Source organism: Filicampus tigris, chromosome 15 (assembly GCF_054856515.1).
Source record: "Filicampus tigris isolate MCC_2025a chromosome 15, RoL_Ftig_1.0, whole genome shotgun sequence".
Lineage (NCBI taxonomy): Eukaryota > Metazoa > Chordata > Actinopteri > Syngnathiformes > Syngnathidae > Filicampus > Filicampus tigris.
The window spans coordinates 7,367,532-7,395,215 of NC_141231.1; the positions used below are offsets into that span (position 1 = coordinate 7,367,532).

A 27,684-nucleotide genomic window follows, 5' to 3' on the forward strand; every position below is an offset into this window, starting at 1 on the left:
CTACTGGCCCCAACCTTCATTCGTAGGCCGGGTACGATCCCAGCAACCAAGCTCCCTGACTAGTGAATCCTATGAAACATTGGGCTTCACAATCCCCATCCATCCTTCAGTAGACGACCTTTCGTGGACAATATACTCCTGCCGCTGGACACAAGGCACGCACCGACGTCGAAACGGTAAGTTATGGGCCATCGGTGGCGGCGTCCGAGTGACGTTTCTCCGGCCCGTCTTCCCCTCCGCTTCAGTTTTATTGTCGCTTTGTTCTTTTTGGGCAGCAGCCATTTTTAATCGTCTTGTCCTTAAGGTTGGCCTCGGTGCCTTTCGCCGCCGCTCGGGAACTGTGCCCCGCTTGGGAAAGACTCGTTCCGGGGTTCTTAACGCACAATTTACCGGATATATTGTCGTCTTTTTGCAGTCAACTGAAAACAGTACTGAATGTCCCCGGCCTGCGTTTAAGGCTTGTATTTGAAGTAGTATAAATCCAACGGGATAGTCATTTTTCCCACGAATATTTTACTCCCAACATTCCCCGTGAATAACAACAGTGTGTAGGATTATTCATATCGTTTTATCTTGGCCTGAGTTTTCATTTTGACTGTCCAATTATGAGGTAGAACCTTACAAGTGCTTGGATGTTTACATAGCCATCTTCTATTAGCCGCCAAGTTAGCATCGGCTGTTAGCGTCATAGCTCGACGGACACTTGGTGCCTGTTTTGTTACACACAATAAAAACGTCGTAAGTGAACACTTTCCTGTGTTTTGACTTATACATCGTCGCGCAGTTGTCCAGAAAAACATTAGAATTACATTTCTTTTGCGCTAGCTTGACGTCACGCTTCGTTTCCTTTGCGCTAGACAGGCGGTCTGACAAACATCCTTGTTCTGCGGCCTGCTCATTTAGCTGGTTTTTAAACACAACCGCCTCCCTTTCATCAAGCTAGAATGTCATTTTTCGCACACTATGGCCGATTCGAGGTTGCAAATGAAGTCTTAAACGTCAAGCATATGACAGGAGCTAACTGTCATCACGTTAGCGTCGGTGTGTGACGTCATAATGCTATCAGATATGTCGCTGCAAAGATGCTTAAATGCACTCATGAGGCAAAAGCGTTAAATTTGACTCAAATGACTCAAAATTGACGACGTTTTCGTATATTGCACATCGTCTCACTCTGCTTCGGGCTATTGAGCAAGAAGACCAATACTTTTGGTTGTGGATTAATGATATTCTCAATATTTACGTATTTTTCTTTGTAATAAATGGATTTTAGTGAACCGTCACTTTTAGTAGGGTTAGTAATTGACGAGGAAAAAATGTATACATTAAAATTGGCCATACAGTGAGTCAGTACGGTCCAAGCCCACCCATATTAGGCGAAAATCCAAGACATACAGACCAGAGCAGGGCATTTTAGTAAAATTTTCCGGACCATTAATTGCCTTCCGTCTGCAGCGTGGATACCCTTCCGTCGTCTGTCTATCCGCCTTTTTGTCAAGCCCGACCAAATAGTGAATGCCCATAATGCGGCCCGACTATCATTTTAAACAGGCTCCCGTTAGCGTTTCCGTTAACAAACTTCACTGCCTTTTTTGTTTTTTTTTATTTAAGTTTGCCAGCTATCGTTTAGCTACAAAATGGGCGTCCGTCATATGTGAATAGACGAACTGGTCCGTCTGATAGACGGAATGTCCAGCTCTGATACAATGCAAAAAATTTATTTTCAAAACGTTTGTGCATCTAAAAAGGAAGCCCATTGTGGCTGACACCTGATTTCAGTTCTGACATAGGGTGACAGGGTGACCGCTTATGGATCCTCTGCTGTGGCTCTCAAGTGAATCGGATCGTGCCAGCGGTGCGTGCGCTCGTGAAAAGTTTTGCTTTGCCCCAAGTTTCAATATTTAAAATATGTTTTTTAGAGTCGAGGAGAATTCAGCTGTTTGTACACGTACAACCTATAATTGTTTTCTCTCTCCACAATGTGAAATTTTGGTGCAGCCTAGAACCCTGCATTTGAAAAACAGTTTCCGAATGGCCGAATTGGAGCAGAAAGCGCTTGGAAGAAATTTCAGAATTCTCTTGTTGCAACGTGTAAAGATTGTGACTTTCAGCTATGTCTTAAAACTGTGAGACTGTAGAATAAGCCTAAAATCACACACTCGCATTGTGCTACCGGATGAAATTTTTACCCGCGCACACTAAAAAGTTGGTCGCATTTTCGAGCATTTTGCTCCACAATCCCGAGCCCTGCCAAAACACGTTTTAAATTATTCGTTAGCACCTGCTGTCACTTAGTGCCACTGTTCTCCTAATAAAGATGCGAAGTGTGCTTGCTTCAAGCTGTTTGTGTTCGTTAGGACCATTAGGCACACATTATTCGGCGAAATATCAATGAACAGGTCTTTTTTTTATATATACATTCATCCATAAGACACACTGGGTTATAAGGCACATTAATTTTGTGAATGTTTGTTAACTAGTTTATTCTATTCTAATTGTACCATAGGTTTATTGATTTAGCGCTGTTATGCTAGGTTAAGACGGGACATGAAATATCAGGTAGTGCCCCGTGCCTCCCTTGATTTTGTTCACCATGCAGAAACAGTCAGTTTACGTTGGGTCTAACTGGCGACTACAACATTAGGCTAGTAGGTTTACATCAGTACTACATACAGTAGTTGTAGTTCCGGCATGACAAAAGCAGACGACTGCTAGTGATTAGATGCGGACGATAATAAGAACGCAAACATGAATGTGAAAGTAAACGGGAAGGAATTTAACTAAATGTTTACCTCTCGGTCCCAAAGGCTGCAACGATATTGTCCCACATTGTAACATTGGAAATGGGCAGCCAGAAATGCTCAGCAGACTGCACTAGGTTTGTCGGACTACATTTCCCATGATTCTTTTCGAGGTAGAAAACTAAAAACTCCTGCTAGCGATTAGATGTGGATGAATATGACAACACAAATGTAATAGGAAGGAATTTGAACTAAATATTACGAACTGAAAGCTGACATCCATACTTGCATAGGGCGTCACAAGGCGTGCTGCCGTAGAAAATTCTAAGGATTTTAAATGCGCCTTATGATCTGAAAACGGTATTTCAGAAGTGTGTATCAAACTGGTAGCCTTTTGCATTCATCTCAAGAAGAAGCTCTCCGTTTCAAAAAAGTTGGTGACCCCTGGTCTAATGGGACTCTGTAGTTGGCTGGCAACCACTCTCCTAACCAGTCCAGGATGTGCCTGCCTAAAGCCAGATGAGATGTGCTCCAGCTTGCCCAAAACCTCGGTAAGGATAAGCACTATGCAGGAGGGTAGGCCAGATAATCGAACAAGATATTCAACTGAACTTTATTTAATTTTGTTTAGTAGTAGTCCACTAGCTTACTGCTACCAATGTGAAATGCCATAGACATGCTAATGAAAATTAATGTAGCTGGTAATTATAAACCTAACAGTTGCTACTCTAAAGGCCCTGATACACCAAACCGACGTCTGAGGTCGTTAAGCGTCGTTGGCGTCTTTAAGCGCCGACTGATTGGTGTAGTGGCCACCGTCGTAGTGTCATAACCCATCTGTAAGCGTCTTGGGGTTTACGTATGGTGGATCGGCGTCGCCAGTCGTGACATTTGGTCACTCTGATTGGCTGTTAGCTTACAAATCAGCGCGCGGAGCACCAACGGGAAGTGACAAATGCGGAAAAAGAGTGAGCACGCCTCCGCTGCCTAAATCTTCTTACAAGTACAAGAGCGAGGGTTGACAATGTAAGTATTTCACAATACCGTGTCAAGAACGTGAGGGCTTACTTCGCGTGGGAGTTCATCGTGAGCGAAGAATAGAGCTGAATGCATTGTTTACGTTGTTATAATCCGCCGCCGGCCAACAGCTTTCCGGTTGGAGTTTTCTAACCATGAGAAATGGTGACTACCGCCGCCGATGGTATGGAAGGGTATTACATCTTATGCATGCGCAGAAGGTACCTAATGGTCAGCGTAGCTGTCTGTAGTTGCGGGTGTATTCCTCCAGCGTGACGTGCCGACAGCCGGCCGGACGCCACAGGGGGTAAGCGTCTGTCACTGTTGGCCAGCGTCTGTTTGGTGTATCAGGGCCTTAACAGTAACACACTCAGAGCAGAAACGTATACAAAGAGCGCATACTACTGTACTTCCGGGCGTACATTCTCTCTGCTCTGTGGGAGCAGAGAATATTACTGAAGCTCAGTTGAGGACCTTCTCTGCCTCTTCTTTTTGCTGAATTAGGCAGCATCTTTTCCAGTAGACCTTTTCCAGTAGTGTCAAGCCTGCATACAACATTTTCTAAAAAAAATCCACAATGTAGCGCAGGCACAAACCAGGAACCACAATCAAGTGGTAGAACACTATTAACTCTTTCAGTGACAGGCATTTTCAGAAAAGACAATGTCTTATTCTCTCTCTGCATGTATTTTTCACCTAAACAGAATAGATTCTATGTATGGTTTGAGAATCGCTTCTACCTCTAAATCTAACTGATCTTTGTCGTTTTTTCCTCTCATTTGTGACATTCTTGATAGTAGATTTACCACGGTAAACACTTCAATCAAGCTCGAGCTGCTTGTAATGCTTTCTTCCTCTCTCTCTGCCTTTTTTCTTCCTGTGATTCACAGACTACATTTCCATGCAGTCAATATTCGAGTTAAGGTCAAAATTCCAGTTTCATAAACATTCTGAATTACCCGTTTACATGTATGAGCGGACAGTTAGTTCCGCATTTCAAAAATCCCAATTTAAACGACGACAGCGTCGTGACATTAATTTACGTCATTTCTGCTTGTTACTTTAAACTGTCAATAAAACATATTATATTCAACAATAAAACATATTCATGTCACTCACCACAGGAATAAAGCAATCTTTATAAATCTGTAAATCTGTTTCCTCCTCGCTCCAAAAGTGTGGTGTCGTACTTACGTTTAGCTGTCGCCGTGTTTTATCACTACGCAACTCACTAAAAGTTGGGGATATTTGGCTTTTGGGTGAAATTTCAGGATGAACCTATAATGCATTCAAACCTTCGCAGGTGAACTTAATCAGACCTTCTCTAGCTTTTCAATGCAAATGTCCAACTGTTAAATGTTTCAGTACTTTTTGCATAAGTTTCTGTTCTCTAATGAGGAGCTTAACGGCAAAATTCACAACAGGTGTTTGATCCTTGAATCTGTTGAATGTGAAATACCGCCTACAAGAATGTGTTTCGTGTGTATGTAATGTGAAGTATTGCTACAAAAGCATGTTTTGTGCGTTAAAAAAAATGTGTCTCGCATGTACAAAACCGTCCGCATGCACGAACAAGATTGTTTTTACGCTTGTGTCTTCGCTCCGCTACGCGTACAATACGCTGATTCACGCTTGCGATACAGTCGTTATACAATTCTTAACCAATCAGGAGTCGGACAGTGGGGCTAATTCTGATTGGCTGTTTGGCTGTTACACAATTAAGTATTGGTATTTGTTAAAGGAATTAAATGTATTTTATCAAATATATGTATCCGGGTTTGTATGGGCTTCCTAAATGTAGTCAAATGTTAAGTTTTATCTCGATTTTACATTCTGGCTGAAATGTTCCTGGTGTTTTTTAAAATTTTTTATATTATATTATAATATTTCCACTCTTGTTCTTCTTTGTAGAATAAGAAAAGCACTGGGAAGAGGCGCAAAGAAAAATTTCCATACTCGATGACATTACATCGCAATGTCCGATCGTTTGGGGCAAATAACCAAGTCCAAGGATGGGAAAAGCAAGTACTCCTCACTCAGCCTGTTTGACAAGTACAAAGGAAAATCAATAGAAACTCAGAAAAACTCAGGTACTTTTTTATTTTGATGTTGTTACCTCACATTTTAGACTGTTCAGTTATCAGCATCATTTGTATTCACATGAACATTTTTTACATTGATTGAAGTAAAAAGCATATCGTAATTTTCCCAACAAAAACAGGTATCTCATATTTTGTCATTAAAATGTTTTTTTTTTTTCTCTCCAAAAGACAGGCTCTTTTTCGCTTAACACCTTTTCTGCATTTGGGTGGTTCTCAAAGTATTATCCATCTGGATGCTCAAACTCTGACCCACTTTGAAAGACTAGATTTCACTGCTTAGAATATTGCAAATGTACTGCACAGATAAACAACTTGACTGAGATTTGTGCTGTCGTTTGTGTTTGAATGTGTTTTGAATGCTGAAAAACAGCCACTGTGACCACTCCCACCCCTCTCTACTCACCAATCCAACGTCAGCCGTCGGAAAGTCAGTACACGCCGTCTGTTTGGTGTAGAACGCAACGTTGTAAAGTCGGAGCCGTTGTTGCGACGTCTGGAGGGCGTGTTCAAACGATTCAACATACAGAATCGGGTCGGGCTATTGGGACAAATAATCACTGTGATTGGCTGTTAGCTAGAACTGAATAAGAACGGGAAGTGATGAATGCGCACAAACGGTTAAAATGTAAGTTTTTCCTCAAGAACTAAGTCAAATTCGATAATTTTTCACAACTCTATGGACATAATAGCTGGCTGGAAAAATAAAGACCGCTGTTATTAGTCATTACCGTCAAAGGCTACGCCGATAGGGTGATGAAAGGCAAAGTATGGGAAGCTATTGAGACTAGAGCTGTCCCGACCGACATGTCGGCATAGTTAACGTGGCCGATCACGTAGATACGTCGGGACGCACAACATACCGTCGACGTCAAGTATCGATGACGTAAAATACGTTGGCACGTACATACGCTCGAGTGTCGATGACGTAAATACGCCAACACGTGCATTGCGTCAGTTGCAAAGAAGTGCGCACAGTAGAAATGGCGGAGGCGCCGGATACCAGCGTCCCCGCTAAAAAAGTGGACAAAAACGTCCAAAGTATGGACATACTTCAAAGAAAGGTCGAGCGAGTTGGTCGTCTGCACCATCTGTAAAGCTGATTTGGCGTACCACACATCATGGCACATCAGCCATGAACGAACGTGACGTCACTCGGGAGTACTACTGGAAGAAGAGAGAAAGCAGAAAGCTGGAGTATCGTAAATTCATCTAACCAATATCCCCCGGTTTTACTGAAATTGCTGTTATGTCCGCGGTATTAACGTGCATCGTTAAGATTCATATCTCGAAGCAGCGGGTTGCAGTCAAAGTTACGCCGTGTTGTGTTTCAACTTTGTGCGTTATGTAGCTAATGTTCGCGGAGCTATTACACTCTAGTCAAATTGTGTTGGTGCTTGTAGGTAATGTTCCGTTGGTTCCGTTGCTTTATGTACCTACTATAAACCGTAACACGCGATATCAGTTTATATATCTGCTCCGGAAAGCTCCCTGTGGGCACAGCACAGCATGCAGGTCGTATTTAGGATGATGTCCTGCTCCCGCTGCTTTAAAAAAAAAAAGAAACCTAGAGGAAACACTGGCCTGCTAACCATAGTCCGTGACTGTACTTATATATAATGTGTGCTTTTTTATTGTTATAAAATTTAAGTATGCACTGCTTTATCTGTTTCAGGTTTAAGCAATCTGATGTTATTTATTTTTTAGTTATTTATTTTTGTTAATTCTTTTACTTGGGCTGCTGCACGCACACATTGTTTCAGCGTTATGTATAGATAAATACCTCATTCATGTTCACACGTCATGATGCCTTCCTAAAAGAGATGTTCATTCTATTTCAAAAGGTTTTTTACTTTGATAAACAAAGAATTTAAATAAGCTTTCAGAAGTGTTTTTTGGAATTAATAATCATCAAACAATGGAGTAGACCACAATGTTCACAATCTCTTGCGAACAAAGGGCTGAGTGAACCATATTTATTCATAGAACACTGCAAGAAAGTTTGATTTTAAGCATATTTTTGCTTGGTTTTGATCAAGTTTATTTTTGGGCTCTCATGTCACACTCCTGGACCATACTTTCTGAGAACCACCCATTTACACTCACTTTATAGGGGTAAAAGTTGCCCAGTTAGACGAATTTTACAAGCATATCGTCGCTGTCCTGTGAAAAACACAAGTCCGATTTAGATTTTTTTTTTTTTCCATGTTAATGCGATGGTTTCAACATAGAAATACCATTCACGTAGAAATAAGAAAAATGAAAAAAATGGACCTAAATGTTTTTCAAACGACAGCGATGATATGTGGAACAGCTGGTTAACACTGTATTTATTTATTTTTTTAACTGTAACGGAAAAACAGTTGTCCAATATAATATGTACAGTTCAACCTGGAGCAAAAGTTGCCTTGTAAAAAGCTTATTTTTGGTCCCCAACAAAACATTCATCACCAAATTGGACACGTTTGTGTTTGTATTCAAAACACTAGGAATTATTTTATTTTTGGGATGATAAAAAAAAAAAAAAGTTCAAATTTTTGATGGGCATGCATTAATCCCTAACACTTTATACACCTATCGACTAAACATGCAAAACAACAATGCTGTCTTTTGTGTCACGTATGCATATGGGCTATGGCACTAGTCGTTGAGCTACGTGTCCTCCTTCTGTACCTTAACCGCATTGCTGCCACCATCAGTTCCACGACATGGCTTGCAGAGTCTTGGCAAAGTGGCCGCAGCCCGGCGCATGCCCCCGCCCGCTCATCTGCCGAGCTTGAAGTCTGAAAACAAAGGAAACGATCCCAACGTGATTATTGTCCCGAAAGACGGTACAGGATGGGCAAACAAGCCGGAACAACCCGATCAAAAGAGGTAAGAGGGGATCGTTGGTAACGTCCCCGGTCGATTTATCTCAAAATCGTCCGACAGGGTTTTTTTCTTTGTCTTGTCTTTGTAGTTCTGTTGCATCAATACCTCAGCTGCCGGAGTCGCAGCTGCAGCCGGCTTCACAGAAGTCTGTCTCCAATCTTCAGAAGCCCCCCCCAGTAGCCAACCAGGAGGTGCGTATCGTTGTTCACCTGGCGCCGAGATTGTCAGTGTTGTACACGATGCTCTGTTAGTTTCAAATATCCCTGCTGGGTGTTTAATTTTTTCCCCATTCCACAGAACACAAACACAGGTGGACCAAAGCAATGGGCCCAGCTAAATGGAAAGGCAGTAGAGCAAGATGGTGAGTCAGCTCACACTTGGGCTGGAAATATACTCCGGTTATACTGAGCTTTCTGTGTGTGGCAACCCCACAGGTTCAAGGGCCTTAAACCGACTTCAGCCCTTCTCTCACGAGGAATTTCCCACGCTGAAGGCCGCTGGAGAACAGGACAGGGCTGGCAAGGAAAGAAGCGGCTACGATCCGTCGTATGGGCCCGGACCAAGCCTCCGCCCACAGAGTATGTCTCGCTCTTGCCACATCAGTTCAGGAGTGAATTTGGAAATGTTTGAAAAAAAATCTTAACAAACAAAAAAATCGATATGTATTTTTACATATTTGTCTGTTCTTTTCTGTCTTATGATTGTTTAATATGCGTGGGTTTGAAGTCTGAACCTGCAATTCAAATACAAAGCACACGCACACGCACGTTTCTAATTTTGATACAATGATATGTGGCGTCAACAGTGGGGGAAAAAAGTTATTTTTTTATTCCCGGTGACAACTTTAGCACGTGATATTGGTTTACGGCGCAATAAATCTGTGGGTGATCTGACGGGAATTAATTATTTACATACAACTTGCAGATAGGTGTTAGCCTGCTTGCGCCTGTGAACGAGTAGTCCGGATGAGTTTGACACATGATGCTTTTCTTTGTAAACGAAATTTAAAATATAGAACGAACATATCCTCCAGCAAATACGACCCGAAAGAGTCACTATCCATTCCCTTCGTCACTTTCCAAACTGACCGCGCTAAAACCAACACTTATCCAGCCAGTGACGTGTTATTTAATCGTTGGCCAACAAAAACCTATGTGAGACCACTATTGAGCTATATTGTGAGCATTTATCCACTCAACTCCGGGAAAGGCCAACGAGTTAAGAGCGGGCGATCGAGCACTCTAACTGTGCCGTCTCTCTCCCTGTTTTCAAAATGTAATCTTGCAAAAGAATCCACAGTTTTAATAAATGTACTTATCTCATTACGTTTTTTTTTTCTAGTGTAAAAAAATAGTTTTAAAAAAAAGGATCCTGAATAAGTAACGACAGTACATTTATTCCATTACTCCCCAAGCGTGGCACCCACATACAAAGTTTATACATTGCTGTTACTGAACTGCACTCTATCCATGTCAAGATGTGACCAGCTGGAGGGAGGGAGGCGGCAGGAACCTCCAGCCCTCATCCCTGACCCTCGGCCCGCCAGCGGACCCCGAGTGCAAGCCCACCGCCCTGGGGGAAACGGGCACCCCTCCTGCCACATCCCACCCCTCCTCCGCCACCAGCACTGCCTCATCTAACGTCGTCGTGGCAGCGGCGGCCGTTGCACCGCCGCCGAGCGTGGACCCCAAGGAGCCCTCCCTGCGTCCCGCTCAGCCTCCGCGCAGAACAGCGGTGCCGTCAGCACTGCAGCATCAGCTCCACCACACATCCAATGCCGTCTACCATGACATGCTACCAGCTTTTGTAAGTACCAATAACATTTCTTTTTGAAGGGCTGATGGTTTGTGCTTTGAACACACATCGCACTGGTGTCGACAGATGTGCTCCAAAGAGACGCGTGACACGTCAGGTACAGACCATGTCTCCACTACTGTAGCAGCACCAGCACGATTCGAGAGCAAACCAACTTTTAGACAGACTTATGCTAAACCTGAACTTCTCAAGTAAGTACATCAGCCGGGTGACGGCTCCCATATCTATTAGCACACGCCTAATGTGTCTTTTATTTACCCACCAGTGGTGACATTCGAAGAGAGAACAGATTTGTCCGCGCGCCTCCCCGGCTCTCGTCCCAGCCCATCCGTCGGCCCGGGGACCGACCACAAAGACCCGCCATCATTAACCCCGAGGACCTGAAGGATCTGGATGACCTTGACAATGACTGTGAGGACGGATGGGCTGGTAAGCAATACATTAATCTCCCTTAAATTGCATTGTGTCCACCCTGAACTCTGAGGTAATTCATATTGGCGTCAGTTGAGAATCTGTCTTAGTTTAGTAATTTACATTCATTTTAGGTATACATAAATGTCATAAAAAATATCTGGTACAATATGTTATGTTGTGGGGTTATCCGCCATGCGTTTCCTCAGTGTTTCAATCTGCCCTTCCATCACTCAATGCAATCCATTAAAAAAAAAAAAAAAAATCATTCTTATCCCCAGTATTCTTGCTTCTTCCTTGTTACTGACCTGTAGTGTTTGTTGTTAATGCAGGTCTCCATGAAGAAGTTGATTACAGTGAGAAGCTCAAATTCAGTGATGATGAAGACGAGCACTCGGCCAATGATAAAAACAAGATATGGTGAGAAGCTGATCTGTATTCTGGTTCACCTGAGTTCACCCAATTGCCCCACTAATATGTCTAGTATAATTTTGCAGCTCAGAATGAATCTTTCTGTATTTCCACTTTATTTACACTTAACTGATGCGATTGTGTTTTGAATTTTCCAGGGCTGAGTGGGAAAGGGAGAATCGACGTGACTGCCCGTCATCACTCAGCTCGAGTGAGGGCCCTGAAGAGAGTTATTCTTACCACCACCAGGAGCCTCAGAGGAAGACCAACAGCAGATATCTCTCTGCGGACACCCAGGTAAACTACACACCACGTGCTCTTACACGCTGTCTCTCTTGGGATTACTTTGCAGAGAGGAACTCATTATGTTCTTAGCCGTTTTAGCCCTTAATTACTTGACATTACTTGTACTGTAAGTCTCTAGTGGACTATTCAATTTTTGAAGAGATTATGCAAACAACACCATTGTTCCCATAATCATTAGTTGCTTTTTACACTGCCTGTAAAAGCAAGCTTTTTTCTGTGTTGTTGGAAAGGGCAAAGTCCACCCCGGAATTTTTCACTTTTGTTGTTTTTATTTTGAAAGGTGAGGCAGCGCTTGTGTAAGCCGGTATTGTTATTTTGTTTTTTTGTTTCTTTGCATTGTTGTACGGAATTATGGGCAAAGTTAACCCACCAAGTTTCCACCTTCGCAGTTCATATCAGCACTACCAGTGTGCAAAGCCTCTTAACGCCGATTTGTAAAAATTAAGATTATTGTCTTTTTTTTTTTTTGTGTCCATCTTCTGTCTAAATGACACCAACATGGGATGAGGTGGACAAAGGCTACCCACCAATATCTAACAAGATTGTTTTTCACCTTTGCAGCTAGTAGTGTTGGAGGAAGTGTGTAAGGTGACCTTGTAATGCTGGGTCAAGGTTTTATTCCTGACACTCACTTCTCCCACCCTGCTGCTGTTGTCTTTTATGTGCTGACAATGTTGTTGTCGCACATATAATTATGTAATTACAGACGGGATATTGTGTGAAACAGTCACGGCAACAATATCCCACTTCTTCGGTGGTGGTTTGTGTAAAAGGTAGAGAACATGTTCTTTTACGACTCTGCTGGAATTTTTCATGATCAGCATGTGAAAACTGTTAGTAGAAGGCTTTGCTCATTAATAGCTCTGTTCTGCATTCAGTCCCAGCAGAAGAACCACAGCGAGCCGGCGATGGACCCAGAAGACCACCAGCGTCAATCTCAGCCCCCGGCGAGGGCAAAGTTTGCGTCACCTGAGCTGTCTGAGGCCGTGGAGAGGGCCCGCAGGCGTCGCGAGGAGGAAGAGCGGCGCGTCCGCGAGGAACGGCTGGCGGCCTGTGCGGAGAAACTCAAAAAATTGGATGAGAAATTTGGCAAGACTGAAAAGCAAGCCTCAAGGATTGAGGAGGGCCACAAAGATGGAGAGGGCAAACAAGCCCCCTTGTCTCCCAACAGGGATCATAGTAAAGCCCACCATGAAAACTGCCTGTACAATGCAAAAGGTAGCAAACTAAAGACAGGTCATGTTTGGATATTAAGTATAAAATATTTAAATCATGGGATTATTGTTCCCCAGATGAGTGCTCCTCTGACAACTCCCCCAGCCCTAGTTTCCGCGAGGATCTTAGTTTTCCCGCCTGTCGCAGCAGTGAGGATGACGGCCAGGAGCCCTCCTCCCCCTCTGGGGATTACGGTGGACGCCATGTGTCAAAACCTGTTCCACCCCGCTTTCAGAAGCAACCCCAACCGCAACAGCTGCAGGTAAATTCTATCTTGATGCCCCTAACTCAGATTTAACACACCTTTGGAAACTCGTGTACAACATGCTGTAGGACTCTACACTTAGAGTAATTGGTGATGCTGTGATTCCATTTTCCAGGAACATTTTGTTCTTGGCAGCATCAATGAGAGGGATGTCCATTATGGAAATGTGGTAGCGAGAACTTAATGAAATACCTTTTTAAAAATGTGTACCAGCAAATCTGACGTGAAATTAAAAACGTTTTTTTATGTTGGGTTTTTTTGTTTAAATACATAGACCACGTCATTTGTCGTGTCCATTCTGCAGGAGCAGGTCTACAAGATGCAGCACTGGCAGCAGCCGGGCCATCAAGCTGCACCTGGGTCGAGCCACACACAACGAGGCTACTACCCCCCGCATGTCCTTGGCTTTGATCCCCGCTGGATGATGATGCCACCTTTCATGGACCCCCGCGTCAGCCAAGGAAGATCTCCCGTCGACTACTATTCCGGTCCTGTCCACTCATCTGGTGAGTGCTACTGACTCCTCAATATGATCTCATGCCATGTCTTATCTCTGTGGTTCTCAAACGAGTTTTTTCCCCCCCACAGGAATGATGAAACCCCTGATGCACCAAGATCACCTGAACAGTCCCAGTTCTGACGAAGGTCATCCCAACCTGCACCAAGAGCGAAGGACCCCTTCCACTGAGCCGTATCCCATCTGGAACCAAGAAGGCTACCCCATGCGCAGCTTCACTCCACCTTACCAGAGGCAGAATGAAAACAAGGACAACAGTCTCCTTGATGACAGGTCAGTGCCTCTTGGCTTTTTCCATGCATTTTTCAGTTCTATAGATGTTATAATAATACCACAATATTATCTGCTGTTGGCAAAATACGGTAAAGCTTTTCTGTTGTATCTTCTATTGGCAGAAGTGATATGGCCTCATCCCAGCAGGACAATTATGAGGAGAGGGCCATCGAGGGTGTGACCCACCCTCAAGATGATCTCCATCATCACGCCTTCCAGAGTCAAACCTCGGACCGAGACCACCACGACCAGGGGCTGCTGACGGGTGCTCAGATTCACACCCAGCATCATGCTGATAGCGAATACCCAAAACAAGACTGCAGAGACCGCCATCTGAAGGATAGTGATTCTCACGATGAGAGTTTTGATGGTTCAAAAGACAACTGGAAAAGAGATTGTGGGTCGGATTCCAGTACCGGTGTCAGCCAGCCGTCAGAGAACACTGGCCGTACTTTGACACGCAGAACTGGGCCAATTAAGAAACCAGTTCTCAAGGCTCTGAAAGTGGAAGACAAGGAGAATGAGAAGCCCAAACCTGAGCCTGAAGAGAAGGCTGTCCCTTACCGTCTGGAGAAGGAAGTCCTGACCAATGTCTATGACTTAAAGAAGGATAACCAGTCTGTCAGCAATAGGTGTTCCGGGCCGCCCGTGGTGGAGAAGCAGCTTGAAGAAAGACAGCGTCAGTCCCCGGGTCCTGCCAAAGTGGAGCGGCCTCCAGTAATCAACTATAGTGATGATACCCCAAGGGAGAGCGTCTGGGACACCAACAAATTCCAGCCGCCAAGAGATGTTCTGGAAAATTCGGAGCCTCAGGCACCACGTCGTAACAACTGGATCTTCATCGATGAAGAACAGGCCTTTGGTGCGGTCAGGGGATCCGGAAGAGGCCGCAGTCGAGGTTTCAGGGATTTCCATTCTCGAGGTGGAGGCCGCGGCGTCCGAGGCGGAGACAATGTTAGAAGCACCTACAGCAATAGTACTGGTCAGGCTCTGCGTGCTGGAAGAGGCCGAGCCCAACCGAGAGAGCTGAAGGTGGAGGAGTTCCAGAGAGGCAAGCCACGTAGACGCAACGTCAGCGAGACACTAAGTGAAACCTCCGAGTATGAGGAGCTGCCGAAGAGACGGCGACAGAAGGGCTCTGAAAATGGAGAAGGCTACTCAGACTCTGGAGAAACTCGCAAAGCCGATCGGGAGTCTTGGCGATCCAACAAGGTGTACACGGAAGACCAGGCTGCTGCTGATGCCAGAGAAAAAGCCAAGGCGAGCAGAGGCTTCGGAGGTCGCATGCTGCCTCCCAGACTGAACACTGGAAACTATACAAGAGGCTATGGAGGCTCCAGAGAGATGTCCACATGGAGAGGGCGTGGTCCTCAGTTTGGTAGCAGTGGTGGTTCCATGCAAGAAAACGGTTATGGACCTGGAGCTGACACGGCTTTCACACGTAAACACCCCACTGACCGTGATTCTCTGAAGTACCCCACGAAATTTACCGGCTCTTTCCTGGAAAACGGCTCAGAGGAGCGCGAGGGGGAATACTACTTTGACCCTGACAACCCGGACAGGCAGGTGCTGAGGAGGCGGCGGCCCCCGCGTCAGGACAAGCCCCCGCGCTTCCGTCGCCTGCAGCAAGAGCGCGAGCCTGGTTCCAACCAGTGGACCAGTGACGAATACATAAATGGAGACTTCACAAACTCCTGGCCTGGTCGCCCAAAAGGCTGTGGGGAAGACAAGTGGCCCAGTGGCCCCTACCCTGGAGGACGCAGCGGCCAGCACGCTCAGACAGAGGAATGGGACACAGGATCAGACAATAGTGACTTTGGCGACTGGAGGGAGAAGCGTGGAGCGAGCGGTGGCGCACCTGCGCAGGGACATGCCGAGGTTCTCTTGGACTCGTGCCATGGTGAAGCGTGCTCGATTGAGAAGAGGGAGCTTTCCAAACGAAGCTTCTCGAGCCAGAGGCCGCTGATCGAACGCCAGAACAGGAAAGGAGAGCCCTCAGTGTTGGAGACCAGTAAAATGGCACGTGCACCAGACAACCCACAATCTGCTCCTTCAAACAGGAATGACACCTGGCAGAATGGAGGGACCTCTTGTAAGAGGTGAGACACCAGACGGTGGTATCTACCAGTTCTTGGTACCCTCAAACGTTTTCTCCCCAGACCTTATTCCCACACTCTTTTTCTAGCAGGAGCCCAGATGAGTCAGGCCCTGTCTACAGTATTGATCAGTCAGATGAGCGGGAGCTGAATGAGTCCTCAGGAAAGAACTTTGACAAACCAGGACCCATTAAACCTGACATAGTGGAGCCACTTTCCCAGTACGAGCTCAGTGCCTACCCAAGTGAGTGTTTGAACCCTAAAATAGATGAAATTACAATGCCTCCCATGTTGAAGTTGATTTGGAGTTAACATGTTCCTGTATTTTAGTTGAGGAAGATGCCGGCGGACCTGTTTCGAATCCAGACACTTACCATGATGCGCTGTCCAAAAAACAAAGACGTCCGCAAGATGACGATAGGCGGAGGAAGGATCAAGGAGTTGCCGTAAGTTCAAACCATCTGTTCGTGAAAAGGATACTAAAAGGGTAGTGAAACATTTCTTGTTAAATTTCCTGCATTAGGTACCAGTGAAGAACAGGTCAGTTGCATCCAAGATACCGCCACGCTTCGCCAAGAAGCAGGGAGTCATGAGCATGGAACAACCAGAAGAGACTCTTTCCTCGAGTAATTTGGGGACAGAAATCTGGGAGACCAACAGTTCTGGTAAATTAATTTGAGCACCACTCTGGAATAATGCTTGAAATTAGGGCTGGGAAAAAAAATCTACCAACTAAAAATTGGTCGAAACAAAAATGCATTCCTCGAAACTGTTTTTAATCATTTTAAAAAACATATGTGGCAACCGGAACCAATGTTTGGCCACTTTTGTGTTTCCCCACGGACATTTGTAGCGGCGGACATTGTCTTCCGGCAACATATGCTCATGGAGATGAAGATCAATACACGTGAGCGTTTCAGTTGCGGCTGGATCTTTTATTATATTGCAATGAATTGGATTGTGTGTTGTTGGTGGTTACATGTCATGTTCTGTTTTTGCTGAGTAACGCTATTTCCGTGTTTCTGAATGCACCACAACTCACGGGAGGGAAGCGATGAGCGCAATGGAGTGAGCAGACATTAAAAAGTACTGTCTGATGTTGGGGTGGGGGTTGATTACTTGAGTAATTGGTAGGATAATCGATTGCACAAAGATTTGTTTGCGTCAGCCCTACTTGAAATGATTACCTTTCGGTAATCTTATATGGCTGTTTATTTCCCAGCTCTTTCAGTGCAGTCCTCAGGAGGAGACTCGTGGACTAAACAGGTGTCTTATACCGGCAGCGAGCCCAACTCTGAGGTACCACAACATGGCTCTATATTAAATCATCAGTAATTACTCAAGAGAAATGCTAAGCCTCTTTTTTTGTCCAAGGACTCAGATGCTGGCCCAGAGCAGAGCAAAGAGCAGCACAAACCGGGGCCTATAGGAAACGAGCGCTCCCTAAAGCACCGCAAGGGCTCCGAGGCAGTGGATCGCCTGGAAGGTGGCCCCATCACCCCGGTCAACGGCGTGGACCTCCACGTGGACACCGTGCTCCCTGTGCCCCCCATCGAGTTTGGCGTCAGCGCCAAGGACTCTGACTTTAGCCTGCCGCCAGGTTCCACCCCAGTGCCTGTGTCAAACCCCGTCAACAAGCTCCAAGATCCCCTCACTGCCAATGTGAGTGGTGAACTTGAACATAATACAGTAAAACGCCTCACTAGTGACTGTCCAAGCTGATTGGCAACATCCTCTTCTTTCAGACTATCCCCATGCTCCGCTCCAACCACCTGCAGCCCGGCATAAACCTCAACCCGCTTTCCTTTCCAAGCACTGACCTCACCCTGAAGGTATGACAATATTCTATTCATACTCATAACAGGTCAATACATCTGCAACATCCCCTTCATATTGTACAGTGGGGGAAATAACTATCCCTGTTGCGTTTGAAAGTTTGGTTTCCTTTAGGATCCGCGGAATGGTTGGTGGAAAAAAAAAAAAACCCTGCCTATTCACAGTAAGGCAACGTTGATTAGTCCGCATTCACTGTAATAGCAGCAGAGGAAGTTGAAAACCCTCATGGATCACGTACGTCGCATGTATGGGAGCATTTTGGCAACTTGGGGTGAAACGAGTCCTCAAATTTATGATACAGGATTTTTTTTCCTGCCTCTTTTTGCGGCACTGTCATTCAGACAGACATGTCAAGGACGCTGCAAACATACTCAACGAACACGTTGCTACCGCAAAGGTTATCTTCAAAATAAAGCGTACCAAATAATACGTTTCGTCATTAATGCCAATGCAATAGCCTTAGTAGACTTTTACATTGAAGTTGGCCTGCGTGGTGGCGTAACGGCTAACCTGACTTCCGTTTTCTTCGTTTCTGCTTGCCTTATCGCAGTTTAAACACTTTACGCTAACATCAACACAATGCTATCCTGAAATCATATTCAGTTGCTAATTTAGGACGCTAACAAACCGCTAGTTAATTACGCTGTCACTGTATGTTATGGCACAAGCCTCCGGCGTTAGTGGCTAGCAACTAGCTGTTAGCATTAGAAAGAAGTTCCCAGCTGGTAGTTCAACAGATGTTCCCTGGCTTACTTTTTTTTTTTTTTTATACCTCTTTTTCCAATATCTTGGACCTAGATTACTTTGTAATGCACCCTCCATGTTTAAAGGAACCGAATGTGCCTTAAATTGCACTCTGAGGTCTTTTTCATTATGAGAAAAAAAAAAGAAACTTTGTCTTTTTTTATAAAACACTTTTGCTCATTAAATAATTTTAAGAAAACATGAAGTTCAAAATGTCTGTCAGTATACCTTCTTTTATACACTGTACCACGTATAAAATAAGAATGTATCCTGCCTTATATTGTGTTAAGTTGCGTTATTAAATCCTAAACAGCCATATTAGACATTAGAAGTTGATTTTTTTTTTTTTATTATTATTATTAAATGGGCAAAAGCATTTTATAGAATAAATGAAGACAGAGTTCTATTTATTTATTTATTTATTTTATTGCTGATATGAAAAACGATCAGATCCGTGAGTCAAAATCCGTGACTGATCCGAACCATGACTTGTGTGATCCGTTGCACTACTAATGACTGTGGATTTTATCGTATATAGTATATTGTGATGCTCTGCTGAGGCCGCCGCAATGCAGGCTGGGACTGGGAGATTGTGTTAGATTTTATTAAGGTAGTTGTCACATTGATTTCGAGGTGTTGACTGGAACGATGCCGTTTCGGCCGTGGCCCAGCCGTCTGCAGCCTCAAGAATGCACAGTGCTTCTCCGTTTCAGATGGAGTCGGCGCGTAAGGCGTGGGAGAACTCCCAGTCCCTCCCTGAGCAGGGCTCTCCCAGCGGAGGGGCCTCGGGAGTGCCGCCCCCGTGCAGCGTGGGTTCATCCAGCGGCGTCAGCTACAGCTCTTTTGGAGGAGTCTCCATGCCTCCTATGCCTGTGGCCTCCGTAGCACCTTCCATGTCCTTGCAAGGTACAGCTTATGATAGACTGATCTGTTTTTTTTCAGGGTCTATACCAATCTTTAGTAGTCAAGGTGGCTGATAACTGATAGAAGGAGCCGAGATTCAGGCAGAACTCCGCCTACTTATACAACGAATTTCTACCTACCACTGCAGGGGAATACAAATAGTTTTCCATTTACAATAATGTGTTGTGCACGTTGCCAATGATGGCTGCGTAGCAGGAGAAAAAACATGGATCCATCTCTCATCACTACCAAGACCATTCATATATGAAAATAGTATGTATATAGAGGTAATTTTTCTACGAAAATTTTGTGCGTAACCCGAATAATTCTTATAAAGGGACATTCGTAAGTTGAGGTTCCCCTGTAATTAAAAGTTGCAAAGTCTCTTGAAAAACACTAACCTCATTTCACTTTTTTTAGGTAGTCATATTCCCCCATTGTATTTGGATGGTCACGTCTTTCCTAGCCAACCTCGCTTGGTTCCACCCACGATGACTCAGCAGCAGAGCTACCAACAAGTATGCACACGCACATAAGCATTGACTTGTGTGTTGTCTCTGTAACGGTCCTAATGTTTGCCGTGTGTATACATTCAGGCGGCAGCCCAGCAGATCCCCATCTCGTTGCACACATCTCTTCAGGCTCAAGCTCAGTTGGGTCTTCGAGGAGGTCTGCCCGTCTCTCAATCCCAGGAGATGTTCAGCTCTATTCCACCCTTCAGGTATTGAATGGTGCCTTATCTACTTTTGTGTGTCTGTCTGTCTGTCGGTGTGTGTGTGTGTGTGTGTGTGTCTGACTCATGTTGCTTATTATGCCACCTTGCTTTGTTTAGGTCGCAGGTTTACATGCACCCCAACCTGTCGCAGCCCAGCCCCATGGTGCTGTCGGGCGGAGCTCCGCTGAAGGGGCCCTATTCGCCGTTCCCCGGCATGCAGCCATCAGACATTGTCAAGTCCTCGTCAGGCTCGCACTATCAGCCCATGACTGGCAGCCAGCAGCTAGTCTATGACAGCCAGCTCAACCAGGGGCCCAGCATGGGATCGTCACAGTTGATGGACTCTCAACTCATCCAGGTCTGTTTTTTTTTTTGTTTTTTTTTTAAATGACAGAAATGTCTTTTAGTAACAATTCATTGAAAGGTTTCCTCTTCTTTTCACCAGGTGACCATGCCCTTGCCTGGATCTCAGGTGCGCTATGGCTCTGCCCAACAACACCTCATCCTCCCTCAGTCCATCCAGCTGCAGCAAGGCCAGAATCTATCAGTGGGAGGGCCACGCCGGATGATGCCACCTGGCTCGCAACCACCTGTCATGCCTGGTAGCAGAGAGGTGCGGCACCCGCAAAAAAAAAAAAAAAAAGACTAATGAAAACCTCCAAAGTTGAACACAATTAAGAAATGTTCCCAGAGGAAATAATGTCAAAATCAGGCGCATCCGTTTGTGTACAGCTGTCCGTACCTCTGTCACAACACCAAGGGTAAGCCCACAAGCTAACAAAAGTGACTAAACGAACAAATTTAGAGAGTTTCTTTGAGTACGGGAAACAGGCCAAATATTAATACGCTATCGGCAATATAAGATATCGGTGGTCCTGCACGCACCAAAACCCGCTCTACAGAATATGTTGCAACATGCTCACAATTGAGGCAGTGAAGCAGTCATGGCACACGACGACCAAGCAAGAAAGACCAGCTTTTGAATTGATTTTTCCTGGGAAAAAAATAAAATAAAACAATAACCCCAAGATGGGACTGGCTTGTTGAAGAGAAATGAGTGCAGAGCTCCCACTAATTAGCATAACTACATTCAGCGAATTTAAGAGTTGTGTATTTAATCATTTGTTTCTTTGCCTTTCCTATCAAAATGTTTCTTTAAGTGAAACCATTCCCTTGCTCAAAAAAGGCTGTTTGATATGCTCACTAAGTTGGGAGTCCCGTGACATGATGACTGTTTCGGGTCCAAAACGAGTTTGACTTTTGAGCCAGATTTTTCCAGAAAACTCTTCTAATTGTACAAGTTTGGCAGCATTGGACTTCGGCGGTCCTGTTGCATTCCATTGGATTAAATCTCCATTTCCTCATGTGATTTGTTTTGTCCTTGTTTGCTCAATCCTTAGGGCTCCCAGATGGAATTGAAAGGTTTCCAATTTTCGGAAAAGCCCAATCATTCACCAGGCATGCCTGGAGGCTCCTACAGGTGAGTGCATGTGAACTGTGTCAATAATAATAATATTGATGATGATGATTAAAAAAATTGTATGGTCCACCTTTGTTTCCTTTTGCTCCTCATCAGGCCTGGATCTGCTAGCCCAAGTGGAAAGCCTTCTGGCCCCGGAGGCCCAGTTGGACCATTGCCCACCCATCATTATACACCACAGGTACAACTTTTAAATCAGAATTCCCTCGTGGAAATGTATTCGAATGAATAATACAGTGTGACCTCAAGTTCCGAACTTCATTCCTTCCCCGTTGTTTACTCAAAACGTTTGTAAATCAAGGTAACTTTTCCCATTAAAATGACTGGAAATGCAATTTGTCTGCTCCAGCCCCAAATTGTTTTTTTTTTTTAACATTTTATGAATTCTAATTTTGCCACAGGGAGCAGACAGTTTTGTGTTTTTTTAAATTTTCATTTTTTATTTATTTATTTATTTTTAACCCTCCTCTCCAACTTAAGAGGCGCTCCACTACTACTTTACAGCCAACCGTAACATTTAAATCATTCTGAGGTCTAAATAAAGCGGAAGTCAACCCCCCAAAATTCTTTGGAATAATATGTTCTATGCGCCTTCACTACTCTAAACCAGTGTTTTTCAACCTTTTTTGAGTCAAGGCACATTTATTTCATTGAAAAAATCCCACGGCACACCAGCAGCTGAAATTGTGGAGAAAAAAAAAAAGCTTATTTTAACGAGATGTGTTATATTGTTTATATAAGCATTTTTAAACATTGAAGAATGACGTTATATTATAACGTCTTGAATAGGAATTAAATAAACACAAAGAAAAAAGTATTTTATAATGTTTCATATTGATACTTAGTGTGAAACATGGGCCTGTTTGGATAAACATGCATCACTAATTCACAATTGGCTACCTGCTGCTGCTGCTGCCACCTGCTGGTATGGAAGAGTACTACAATGTATTAAAGACATGATTACGCTGCCAGGCGCTAGACCGCACAGGCACACAAATTAGATCATTTCAGAGTGTGGAAAAACACTGCTCTAAACATATTCTGATTAATATTGCATTTGTGGAATATGAGCTATCTTTGATGTCATTTTCAGGCAACAGAAGTGACAAAATGGCCGCCCCCTGAGATGGCTAAAAACGGGTGGATTTTGCTGCTTAACTCATATTCCACAAACGTAATATCAATCTTAATGCCTTGTTTCAACTAGTGGGCTTGCATAGAACATATTCTTGAAAAAAATGTTTGGGTGTACTCCCCGTTTGAGAGTAAAAAACAAAACAAAACAAAAACACAGCACGACTGTTGCAATGAGTTACACACAGAGCCAACAATGGTAAAATGAATAGAATCACAACATAAATCCATCTACTCATCCATGCTGAGATTGTTCACATAACGCAACATGTACGTATGTAGAGGCAACTTGAAAAGTTTGTAACTGTCAGTTGCACTGTATATGGTTGTTCCTGTTTTGACATCAAGATTGATGATTAACTCTTGCTTTTGCGCCCCTTTTCACAACCCTTGATGCCATCACCAACCCCCCTCCCATGGCCATCAGGTCTCACCTGCTCAGGGCGGCTTGGTGATGCACATGCGCCCCCCCACCAGTGGCCCCTTCCCCAGCCCCATCCAGAGACCAGTCATGCAGGTCAACAAACCAGTCATCATCCGCTCCCCCCCTTACCCCAATCCCGGCCGAGATCTCTCCCACTCAACCAACCCCTCGGCCCCCGAGCCCCCCATCAAGGGGCCCGAGGATGGCATGAAGGTGAGCCACCCACTGTAAATATAGGTAATTTGATTTCATCTTCTTTTTGTTATCTCTATATGCATTGACTGTGTATGCTGGTATGGTCTCAAAGATGCCGTTGATAGTATTATTGATTCAAACACGTTTGGAGTATGTATTAAGGCTGCACGATATTGGCAAAACATGCAATATGCGATATGGATGTTGACTAAAGCGGTATTGATATTATTGCAATTTTTAACATCTACCTAAAGAAATGATCATCATCCTTTTTATTACAATGAAAGAAGTATATTTTTTTCATGAGGCAAAATAAGTAAGCTCAATGTGTTCTTTGCTCATTAATTGTAATTGCCTTAAATAAAGTCCAACTATTTGATGGCGATGCGCATTTAAGTTTGCATCTGACTGGTCAAATTCAGATAAAAGCATACAATTCCTTAAAGCGGAAGTCAACCCAAACATATTTTTTTCAAGAGTATGTTCTTAGCAGGCCCACTAGTTGAAACACGTCATTCTGATTAATTTTGCGTTTGTGGAATATAAGTTAAGCAGCAAAATGCACTCGGTTTTAGCCATCTCTGGGGGCCATTTTGTCTTCTGTTGACTGAAAATGACACCACAACTGCTCACAACAACCAATCACGGCTCAGATTCAGAAAACAGGTCAGCCGTGATTGGTCGTGAGCAGTTGTGATGTCACTTTCAGTCGACAGAAGACAAAATGTCCGCCCCCAGAGATGGCTAAAAACGAGTGGATTAACACTTATTCCACAAACGCAATGTTTATCAGAATGTCCTGTTTCAACTAGTGGGCCTGCTGGGAACATATTCTTGAAAAAAAAAGTTTGGGTTGACTTCCGCTTTAAGAAAATTATTCCACGTCTTTGCGAAATGCATATTGCATAGACCATTATTGCGATATTGATATATTCTTTATATATTGTGTATATAGAACTTCATGAAACCAACAAATACTTTTCAGTTAAGGTGTGAAGTATAGTTTGTCCTGCTTTTTACAGGGGATTACAGACCTAGCTCTGTCACAAACAATGAACATCCACAAATGGTTGACCCCTCCGCCCCAAGAAAAATATTTATAATTGACAAAAGATGCCACAATATTGCGGCTACAGGAATCCGCGAATATCAAGTGGGACAGTCTAAATGTAGCATAGTTGATTGAAGACGCTAAATGGTTAAACGCAAGCATTAACCTGACGCTTGTCAGTCATACTCCCGTGTTTTTCGAATGTAGAAAAAAAAAATTGTTTAAAAAAAAAAAAAAAAGGCTCAGTTGGGGACCTTCTCTACCTCTTCATCTTGCTTATTTAGCATGTGATCCTGTTGACCATCCGTGCTTTGTGGCATGTTGCAGGCCTACATGGTACAACACTAGGTCCACAACAATTTGTACTTGCCAATATACTGTAAAAACCTGTGTACATGTTTTTGTCATTCTGAATGAAGAAGATCTCTGGTCACCTGGTACATGTGACGTGATCTGTTCTGATTTACATGCGCCACTACGTCAATCAGCTCAGCTGTGCTACAGCCGTGTGACACGCAGAGATAGATGTTAACGTCATGTGATTAATCAAGGAGTTAATTCGTCTACTTAGCACGGTAGTTGTGATGATTTTAGCACTTTTATTGTAGCAATATCTTGATGAAAAAAATTACGAGTACTTTAAAACAAAATCTCCTGCGGCAGCTCTGCTAAGACGCTGCCATTTTAAAGTGCGTATTGGACGACGTCACACATACGTCAAGTCCGAGCATGCGCAGACAGACACGGATATTCTGATTGAATTGTTTACATGGCGCTTGTTCAGATTGACAAAAGGAATTGTCAAAGGCAATCTTTAAATAAAGTTTAACAATGCTGTATGTTGTATTAAGGCACTGGTTTTGAATGTTTGACCATATTTTCTTGAATTGTTAGGTTGATTTCTGTTGTTTTTCCACAGAATATCTGATGGATTTGTTCACCTAATTTCAATGACATCAATGCAAATAAACAGTGATCCATATAGTTGCTTTGTTACTCACCGTCCCTTCTTCTCGGCGCAGTGTAAAAGCGTGCGCAGAGGCGAGGGCCAGGCGCCAACGGGGGGAATGACCAGCAAGCTCCAGGAGCCCCTCACCTCCGCTGGGCACACCAAGCTGCCGCGCACGGGTGCCATCAAACCCCAGGTGGTGAAAGTAGAAGAGGGCAAGGCATAGTCGTCAGTTGTGGACCTAAAACAAAATAAATTAAAAAGACAAAAAGAAAAAAAAAAAAAAAAGACAAGAATGGTCATCACCACCCAGCCTACAAACACACAAGCTCCTTGCACAACGTCTGAGCCTTCCAACAAGTTCCGTCAACAATTCCTCCTGTTGACCCCGGACACTTATGACTTCACACCACAATATAAGACTTCAAGAGAGAGAGAGATATATATACTGTATATATAAATATACATAGACACAGCCTTTTAAAAGCAGATCTCCACATGGTCCTCTTTATTTATTTTTTTTTTCCCTGTAAATGGCTGCTTGATGGTTCATTTGTGTGCACCGTTTTTGCCAAACTGTATGAACTGCCTGGTAATGGACAGTCATTTGGACATTTTAAAAAACAATTCCAATACAGTTAGGGTATTTCCCCCCCACCCCTTTGTTCGTTGATCATTAAGTTCCAAGCTCTTGTCATCTGAAATTGGGGTTTTATAATTACAGGAACAAAAAAAAAAGCAAAACATTGCATGTTGACGTCAAATTGCCATGAACTTGTGGCTACACTTGTGTAGATTTCTAGACGTTATTTCTTAAAAAAACAAAAAAAAAAACAACAAAAAAAACTTTGCTTTTACACTCTTGTCTCTGCTGTACAAAATGGTGAGATGTTTGTTTTTCCACCCTTTCCCCAAATCATGTTAGTTCCACGTTAAACTTGTCACAATTCCAATTGTCTCTGAGTGTTACACGTGACACTATTTAAAGTGGGGGTGGGCAAACTATGGCACGTAGGTTCATAAACAGGCCTGTGATGGCATTTGATACTACGTGTTCAAAATATTTAATAATGATCAAAGGGCCCTTAAAACACTCCCACCCCGAGAGCGCTATTGATAGTCCACGGTTTTTGGGGTGGGAGGCCATTTTCAGTTCATCGAAGGCCCTCGTAGGACTTCAGTGGTCCTTGGGGGAATTAAAATGATCATTGGAGATCTTAAATTGGCGGAAGATAGGCAAAAGATTCCCTCTTGTTTTTCCAAGACTTTCCAGTCAGCCCTTAAGTTCAGCCAGCTTCTTATCTGTGTGGCACAAGCAATAAATGCAGCAATCAGGGTCCAATTATGATTTAATATTTCCATCACAACCGTTACAAAAGGGGAGTATTGCTTGCACGTTGTATCACGAAGGACTTTTTTTTTTTTTTTTTTAAACTGTTGAAGAAAAAAAATGAAATCATTTTTGTTGTTTTTTGTTTTGAATACCCACTCACAGTCATAGCAGGTTAATTAAATGAGGCTGCTTCAACTGTACTGTACTGTACCTCTCCATGACACTACAAACTGATTTATATTGGACTGGTATAAAAATATAAATATATAATATATGCGTGTGCATGTGTGTGCGTGTACAGTGAGGAGATGGCATAAAAAACATTTAATTTTGAGATGCCAAGGATTCAAAAGCAAGGGTGGGGAACCTGCGGTCAGCCATCCATGCAGTTCTGAAAACAAAATCCCATGTAATAAATGAAAATCACTTAAAATGTAAACCTCAAAACAATTATTTTTCATGAATCTCAGAGATTTAAAAAATAAAATAAGTTCCCCACCCCTGCTTCAAAGTCTCAAAGTCTCTTCAAAGACTTTACATTACCATTGCCCAATTTTTGGGAGTGTTTCTGATTTTTCTTTGTTTTCTTTTTGCAAAACGTGCTGCATGCTTGCTCATCCACACCAAAAATGTTGCCCTAGCTTTTTGTTTGTTTTGGTACTTTTAAAGATGCATATTTAATTTTTTTTTTTTTCAAGGGGGTCAAAAGGACCAGTGTCTTCTACACAGCTGATCCCAGTATTCTATTTATCCTACCTGATGATACGTTTTACCCTTTTCAGATATTTGTTCATTATTTGCCCTTGTTTAAGAAAAAATGAGCTTATAGAAAGAAAAAGAAATAAAGCAGTTGTGATTTCTTAAAATGTACTCTTCTTGATTC

The 27,684-nt window shown here is 43.5% G+C and overlaps 1 protein-coding gene across 4 annotated transcripts; it reads left to right on the forward strand.

Annotated features, from left to right (window-relative positions):
• The first annotated feature begins 9 nt into the window (after positions 1 to 9).
• prrc2b (proline-rich coiled-coil 2B) lies at positions 10 to 27,667 on the forward strand. 4 transcript variants are annotated; one of them, XM_086052956.1, is made up of 32 exons: positions 10 to 176; positions 5,670 to 5,848; positions 8,557 to 8,731; positions 8,817 to 8,919; positions 9,026 to 9,089; positions 9,163 to 9,306; positions 10,206 to 10,534; positions 10,610 to 10,734; positions 10,809 to 10,972; positions 11,287 to 11,374; positions 11,524 to 11,662; positions 12,550 to 12,889; positions 12,964 to 13,148; positions 13,456 to 13,657; positions 13,740 to 13,941; positions 14,064 to 16,040; positions 16,127 to 16,281; positions 16,368 to 16,483; positions 16,561 to 16,702; positions 16,891 to 16,944; positions 17,260 to 17,336; positions 17,412 to 17,699; positions 17,783 to 17,869; positions 19,331 to 19,523; positions 19,941 to 20,038; positions 20,117 to 20,241; positions 20,353 to 20,593; positions 20,681 to 20,848; positions 21,636 to 21,715; positions 21,812 to 21,896; positions 23,277 to 23,486; positions 25,542 to 27,667. In XM_086052956.1, exons 2-32 carry the CDS (start codon positions 5,734 to 5,736, stop codon positions 25,692 to 25,694), a joined length of 6,624 nt encoding a protein of 2,207 aa, XP_085909082.1. In that variant the 5' UTR covers positions 10 to 176; positions 5,670 to 5,733; the 3' UTR covers positions 25,695 to 27,667. The 4 variants fall into 4 exon arrangements, with proteins under 4 accessions (XP_085909082.1, XP_085909083.1, XP_085909085.1 ...); XM_086052957.1 differs by having other exon boundaries at positions 16,130 to 16,281; XM_086052959.1 differs by having other exon boundaries at positions 23,277 to 23,510; positions 25,542 to 25,756.
• Positions 27,668 to 27,684: the final 17 nt, after the last annotated feature.

What these genes read in the sequence shown, in the direction of transcription:
- prrc2b (XM_086052956.1), top strand. Translation starts at nt 5,734, where the DNA reads ATGTCCGATCGTTTGGGGCAAATAACCAAGTCCAAGGATGGGAAAAGC. An exon ending in AGAAACTCAGAAAAACTCAG is followed by an intron (nt 5,849 to 8,556) that starts GTACTTTTTTAT and finishes TGCCACCATCAG; the next exon opens with TTCCACGACATGGCTTGCAG. An exon ending in GAACAACCCGATCAAAAGAG is followed by an intron (nt 8,732 to 8,816) that starts GTAAGAGGGGAT and finishes TTGTCTTTGTAG; the next exon opens with TTCTGTTGCATCAATACCTC.